We start from the raw sequence: 7,688 nt of genomic DNA, 5'->3' as shown, positions 1-7,688 counted from the left end.
TAATTTAAACATAAATTATAAATATTTATACAAATTATTATAAATAATTTTAAATTAAAATTAATTTAAAATATTTGATTATTCACTTATTCAAGATAGTAAATCAAACATTTTTAATATTTCACCTATTACATTCAAATATATTAAAATAGGATTTAATTATTTACAAAAAATTATAAATGTAAATTAAAAATAACAATTTTATAAATTTTTTTTTTCAAATATTTTCAATATATTGAAATATAAAATAACAAAATATCAAATATATAATTATTATTTGTTTGTTTTTATTTTGTAATTTGAATCATAAAATAATTACGATAAGATGTTTGTAAATATTTCAATGCTCTAATGTATTAATTGTTGAAATATGTTTATAATAAACAAATGATTGGTATTAATAGTTTTATAAGTTGGCATTAAGTAATACCAATTACATAATTATTTACATAGGCGTGCGCAGACTTTTGAGTCAATCATGGCTAAATTCAATTTTACCACCCACCTCCCCTCATCATTTCATGGTTAGACAAGAAAAAATGTATAGACATTTCCCATTATTTTACACTTACAATTCAAAAACATTTAAAACATAATATATAATATTAACAATCACCAATTAACATTAACATTTATTTATTATAATAAATTATTCATTATGTAATTTGTATTGTATACACATTAAATACAATAATTATTATGATGTATGCTAAAAAAATATAATTATTATACTATTTATACTTATCTTTAATTGTGTAAATATCTATGATTTTGATTTATTTTGTTATCAATTCTCTGTATTATTAATTTCTTAGGTACCAAGTATCCAACCACATATAAAAAAAAAAAAAAGCTTAGGCGGGGCTAAAGCCCAATCAGCCCTACCCATGCGCACGCCTATGAATTATTACAATTAATTTAATTATAGTGCGTTTTTCTTTTACAGTATGTTCCAAGTATGGAAGACAATTTTTATACATTTTATTATAAAAAAACAATACAGAAGGTAAAATAATACTGAATATATAAGCACTATTTATTTTTTTAACTATAAATTAAAAATGTCTTAGTAATAGTACTTGAAATAACTTTTAGAATTGATTATGTTATTCTGTAGCTTAATTTGAATTAGTTATAGACTATAGTTAAAACCCTTAAATACAATACATTTTTAAATATATAGATCATTTAAAATAGGAATTAAATGATAAAAATATATCAAATTGACAAAAGTAAAAAGAACTTTGCATATGATTAGGACATCAAATACCTGATCAATATCTGTAACATTAATGTTTTGCCTAATGATCTTTTTTAATCCTTTTTGTTTTATGTTATAATCAGGAACGCCTGTTACTCTCAAATGTAATGGAACTTCCTTGAAATTGTCTTTAAGTCTCTTGGCATTTGTAAACGATTCTAATTCATCATTATAATTACATTGATCTAAACAAAAACAATATTTTATCCGTAAAATTAGATCATATTATATACTGAATATATTAGTCATTTTTATTTAACTTTAATAAAAAAGAAAAAAAAAATATGAACTTACTTTCTGAAAGTAAAATGACCTTTCGCTTTCTTGAATTACCTGAAACAATAAAGTAAAATACCTAATTGTAACATTATAATATCTTATATTAACTCAATAAATATTACTATAGTTGTTATTAGGGTTTGCAAAATGCAAGAAAAAAATAATTGGAAATACTAAAATAAATTTCTGTTTAAAAGTATTTTTAAAGTAATGACTTTCTTTTAATGTTTTTATTAACTAATCCAATAAAAACAAATTTCAGATAAATTGTACATCTTATTTTTTTAGAAAAAAAAATAGTGTTTAGTCTTTAAATTATACTAAAAAAATCATAGTAGATGGTACAAAGGTATAAACAATATCATATTTTCAAGAAACAATTTAAAGCTAGAGCCCTAGAGAGTGCATTGACCAAGAACAGCTCTAGGATTTTCTGAAAATATGACTGGTCTTTTTGGTTATGCCTAATTATATTTGCTCCATTATCAAATTCTGAGTTTCAGTAATTATTTAATTATTATTTGTTAAATATATTGCTACTTTATTACTTAGAAATGCTTTTCTTTATGAAACATACAATAACTATTTTAAAATATATAAAGTAATCTAATTTTTGAAAAAAAGTTTCTTATTAATTTATTTCAAATGCAAAGCTTTAAATCTAATAAAACAAAAAAAAAAATAATGGTTATATCTATTTACCACTTTACACATATTTTAAGGATAGCCATTATCATTATACTATTACACACAAATAGATTATAAAATCTATTTAGTGAGTAATTGAGTACTATTATCTTAAATTCAAATTAATAAAATAATAAAATATTGTATACCTTCAGTTTGTACTCTAATTTCTGGTTTGTAAGAACATTTATCTTTTTTCACTTCATTGACACTATAAAAAAATAATTTCATTTATCAAATTTATTTTCATATTAATTATATTTTATGGACTAATTTTCTATGAATTGAACATAACATTATTAAGTAACTAATTTCTTTGAAAATATGTTATAATATTGATTTTTGCTCATGGATGGCTTATGGAAACATATAAAATCTTTTTATGAACACAAATACTTTTATAGATATACAGTAGAGCCTTGATATTCCACACAAATTTAGACAAAGCATCGCCTGAATTAATGGAGGGTTTTCAAAATTACTTATTCAAATGGCCAAGTTTTTATTTTTAATTCCATCACCTTTATATTTATCATACTTTAAATAACAAAAATAATAAATAAATTTAACATAATAAATGTAAAAAAAATAATGTGTATAATAATATAACTAAAGTATAATGTTCAGTAACTTTTTTCTGAATACTTTTAATTCCGAACAAACTACAAATATATTTATGAATAAATGGACTTATACCATCTGGATTACCGCGTTCACCGGATTATCAGAGATCCGAACAATCGAGACTCTACTGTATAATCTATTTATCCAATAATGATCAATTAAGCTCATTAAAACATTTTAATTTCCAATCTCTTTCAATATAGTATTACTTATTATTTATTTTTATTGATAGTATTACTTTATCAATAAAAATAATTTTACAAGCGTTTTTAATTTTGTAAATTATACATAAACATATTTAATACTACCTCGAATCAACTACATCTTTAATTGCAGACTGTAATAATCGAGTAGGATAAAATGATTTTGTATTTTTCTTTATATCCAATTTATTCTAGACAGATATAGAAATACATTTAAAGCTGGTTAATTAAACAATGTTAATTTGTATTTTTTACCATATTTAGTCGAAGAGCTTTTCGTCGTTCTATTTCTGTTCTCAGATCGACAAAATCAGTATGTTGTGTACATAGTTTTTTATCATTTACCGCCTGTTATTTGAGAAATAAATAAATTAATAGCAAATAGTAAAGAAAAACAATAAGAAATTATACACTCTGGTCCATGAAAAAAGCAAACTGTTTCCTGACCAAAAGTATAACAGTTATTATTTTTAAAAAAACTAAGAAGTTCAACTAGAAATTTAAACTCAAGTTAAAAAAAATAAACTATAAAACAAATTTTAATGTAAATTATAAAATACTTTTAGCATTCACTGTTTATTAAATTTTATTTTCATGTTCTAAATTTTGGATTAATATTTTATTTTTTCTTACTTTTAAAACAGAATCAGATTGTCTCATTTTCACTTGTTTTTCAATAGATTTAGCTTTAATTGTGTTCTGTAAGTTATCATTAACACTTGGAATAGCAGGAGATATTAATCTTGATTTAATCACTTTTTTTATTGGGTTATATGATTTTTTATTAGCAATACTTGGTGATCTTGATTTTCTTTTGAGTGGAAATTTACTTTTTCTACCAAATGGAGATAATTGTCTTCTGTTAGGTAATGTGACTTGTGATAGAGAACTGCATGTTTTGTTTAAAGATAATGAAGGATTCTGAGATTTTAAAGAAGAATTTTGTAATGGCAAAATATTATTTTCTTTTATTGGCGATGATTTCCTTGAAGATAAAGATTTGTTTTGAAGCTTTGAATGATCAACTGAAGTAGAACATTTTTTTAAATATTTAATATTAAGAGAGGCTGATCTCTTTTTATTACACAAAATTGAAGATTTTAATGAAGTACATTGAGGTGAAGAGTTTGTATTTGCTTTAAAATCAATTACAGATGTAAGTTCTTCGTTAAGTGGATTTAACTTTAATTTAGAATCTTCAATGGTCTTAAGTTGATTTAAAGGAATAGGTTTATTTTTGTCAACATTCAATTCAGTAGCATTTTTTACAACATAATTATTATTCATTTTTAAATTTGAACTTTTTTTTATAGATGATTCACCATTAGCAATTTCAGCCTCCATAATATCCATTAATTTGTCGAGATCATCTAAATCTTTATCTTTTTCTCCTAAAGATAAAATATCACAATCGTTTGATTCTTCTCCTTCATTAATTTCTGATTCGCTATCTTCATTTTCTTCAGAATCAGATTCCAGTTCTAATCTACTGAATTTAGTGGATACTAAAAAATAAATATTTAACTGATAAATAATATGTCTAATAATTAATATTTTTTATTATAAATATATAAACTTAAATTAAACTTATTATAAAGAACTTTAAAATAAAAAAAGTTATTACTTTAGTAAAAATTACCTTTATTATTCAAATTTGGAATATTCAATGATATTTTGTCCTCAGAAGTATGTGCAAGGGTAGAATTAGTTAAATCAGTATAAAAATCACATTTAATATCAGATGGTATAATAGAAATCAAATTACTATTATTGGGATAAGCTGATTTTTGAAAACTTACCTGTAAATAAAAGTCATAGTAAATAACAATGTAATTCCAATGTATTTTTAAATTCAAAATTAACTTACATTTCTTAACGATTGTTTACTGAACAATTTATTTGATGTAGGATTCCAATCACTTTTATTTTTAGTAAAAGTATTATGAGAATTACTATGTGCAAACATACGAGGAAAACATTTTTCAGACTTCTGTATTCTACTTTCTTTATTTAATGGTAAATATGATTTTTTTTTTAACGTCATAAGAGCAGCTAGCCTTAAATTTTCAATATCGTCTTCATCAATATTCTAAAAAATGCATATTATATTTATTTATTAAAAAGTCTCATAAAATAAAATTATGACCTTCAATACCTAATATAGTTTGCTAAAATCAATAATAAATTCTATTTTTATTTTTATTAATAAATACTTATGAATTAAGATTTTTTGTTTAATTATATACCTAGGTATCCATGTAAAACTATTCAGTTTAGTTAAATATAAAATACTAATATGAAATTATAAGTTTAAAAAACTGTTTTATTAATAATTAAAGTCATGTGAACAGATGTAACAAGATATGCAAAAAATTCCCCTTATCATCTTAGAAATGTTGGTAAATACAGATTAAGGACACCTACCCAAAACGCCTATAATTACTACTGTCTTCCCAGCTATCCACTTATTTTATAGATCGTGAAATTATAATTAACTAAATTACATTCCAATATATAAATTATGATAAACAATCAATATAAAATTACATCAAGCCGTTAAACAAGTAAATCAAGATATTTATGTTGGTATAATACACATATTACCTAGGTTACATAATATTTAGTATACAGTTTTAGTGTAAAATATGTATAAAGTTTATAAATTATAACTTCCTAAATGGTCTCAAAATTTTAAGAAAAAATAAAAAAATATTGGAAATTTTTAACTTCAAACTCGGCACACACCTGTTTAGAAATACAAATTTGGATACAAATACATACATCTCAAATCAATGATTATATTTTTAATTTACAAAATATTTGGTCATATTAATACCTATAACAAATTGTAAAATTAGGAAATATGCTATTTAAATGAAAAAAAAAAATTTTAAATATTCAAAATTAAGGTAGGTACACTAAATAGAATTACATTTATTCTTTTAGCAAGAATGAAACTAATGATATAATAAAAAAAAAAAATACATGTAATTAATGTAACTATATTCAAACTTTATACATTAGAGTTAAACATATTTAAATTTAATCAATATTATAGGTAATATATTTCATTTTTTACTCACATTGTAATCCATATCTTGTGGTGTTCGGGCGTTTAAATTGTTGATAAATAAAATAACAAATTAATAACAACAGCTATATATACGTATATAATGCTCATTTACACCTGGAACGATATAGAATTTACCGTTTATTTAAACGAACACACACAAAAAATAAAAGTGATAATTAGCATTCTACTAAGATTTGTCTTCGGCGTTGGCGTTCCATTATACATATGTACAGTGTAACGGCCAACGGATATTCAAAATTGAGTAACGAGACACATTGCTTGTGTGCCCACAAGTGTTAAAAAGAAAAATAACCAAAATAATTCGTCACCGAACAGCGGCGGAAGAAAACGAAAAATAAATCATCAACCGGTCGTAGGCATGAACACGGTCATGGATTATTAGATAATTTAATAACTAAGATAATTGACTATTTTTATTATTATTTTTCGTATTCAACAACCGCAGATAGAGATATTAGATAATAAACTAATTTATTATCTATATTTGTAATAATAACGGACTTAAGTCGAAACCGATGATCGACGATTACTGAATAGTGAAAACTTACACTAATAAATAATAATACTATCACAGAATAAATTATTGTTATTAATTAATTTTTAATTATTATGTGTTCCTGCCAGCTGACTAATGAGTACCGTCGTCGGATCGGGCCGAAGGGTGGCGGTCTACGGAATAAAATTATCAAATATAAAAGTAAGTAGTGAACACTTGGACTTGGGCTAACGTAGTCAAATGCATTTTAATGCCGATCGTGGGATTCACTAACCAACCGAACTGGCAAACTGACAAGACCGCGGGAACGTGAACAAAAGTTGTAGTAGGAATTAATATTTATGGTTGTAGACAGAATAGGTACAACTGTAAAAGTATACGCACGTCTTAATGATAATATGACGTAGGTACCCACCTGCATAACATTTAGCGTTCATATCGCTCTACTAGAGTTGGGACTGGCGTAGTCGGCGTCAGCGGGAGGTTTTGTGGGGCCAAGGAATTTATTTTTCCGTGAAGCCGAAAATTTTTTTCTCGAGACGCAGTAATACTTGCCCGATATTTTTTTCCATTTTACATGACTCACGTATAAACATTTTTTAAAATATCAAACAATAAATATATTGTGTTTATAATAAATTTAATAATTTTATTTATCATCGGCATTTCAGATGACGTTAGTGCCGTTGGTTGCGACTTGCGTGATATTATTATCTAATAAGTATAGTAAGTAAGTATCTCGTAAAGACTGAAGTACGGAAAAATATATTTATTTTATTTATATTCTGTCATTATCTAAATTGTAAAGCATGTAATCTATCAGACTTTCAGAGTAATACTACTTTAATGTTCGTGGCTGTGACATTTAACGGCGGTGCACCAAACTCTTATAATAGCTCTATATATTATGAGTTATGACATAGCCCATAGAATATGCAGTAGCGCATACCCTGAGCGTATAAGTGACATAGGAAGGTGACAGAGTATATTTTGGCACTAATTTAAAATTTTATCTGAGTTTTATTGGCTTGCTGTAAATTTACA

General features: G+C 24.2%; 1 protein-coding gene across 1 annotated transcript; it reads right to left on the bottom strand.

The window, feature by feature from the left end:
- Positions 1–999: 999 nt before the first annotated feature.
- Positions 1,000–6,491, bottom strand: LOC112597451. The gene is made up of 9 exons (XM_025343505.1): positions 6,138–6,491; positions 4,922–5,143; positions 4,694–4,853; positions 3,688–4,559; positions 3,310–3,402; positions 3,160–3,245; positions 2,377–2,438; positions 1,556–1,594; positions 1,000–1,446 (listed from the first exon to the last, which is right to left on the bottom strand). Exons 1-9 carry the CDS (start codon positions 6,147–6,149, stop codon positions 1,172–1,174), a joined length of 1,821 nt encoding a protein of 606 aa, XP_025199290.1. The 5' UTR covers positions 6,150–6,491; the 3' UTR covers positions 1,000–1,171.
- Positions 6,492–7,688: the final 1,197 nt, after the last annotated feature.

Source organism: Melanaphis sacchari, unplaced genomic scaffold (assembly GCF_002803265.2).
Source record: "Melanaphis sacchari strain LSU unplaced genomic scaffold, SCAv2.0 Contig41_pilon_pilon, whole genome shotgun sequence".
Classification (NCBI taxonomy): Eukaryota; Metazoa; Arthropoda; class Insecta; order Hemiptera; family Aphididae; genus Melanaphis; species Melanaphis sacchari.
This window is presented reverse-complemented; position numbering and strand designations above follow the sequence as displayed.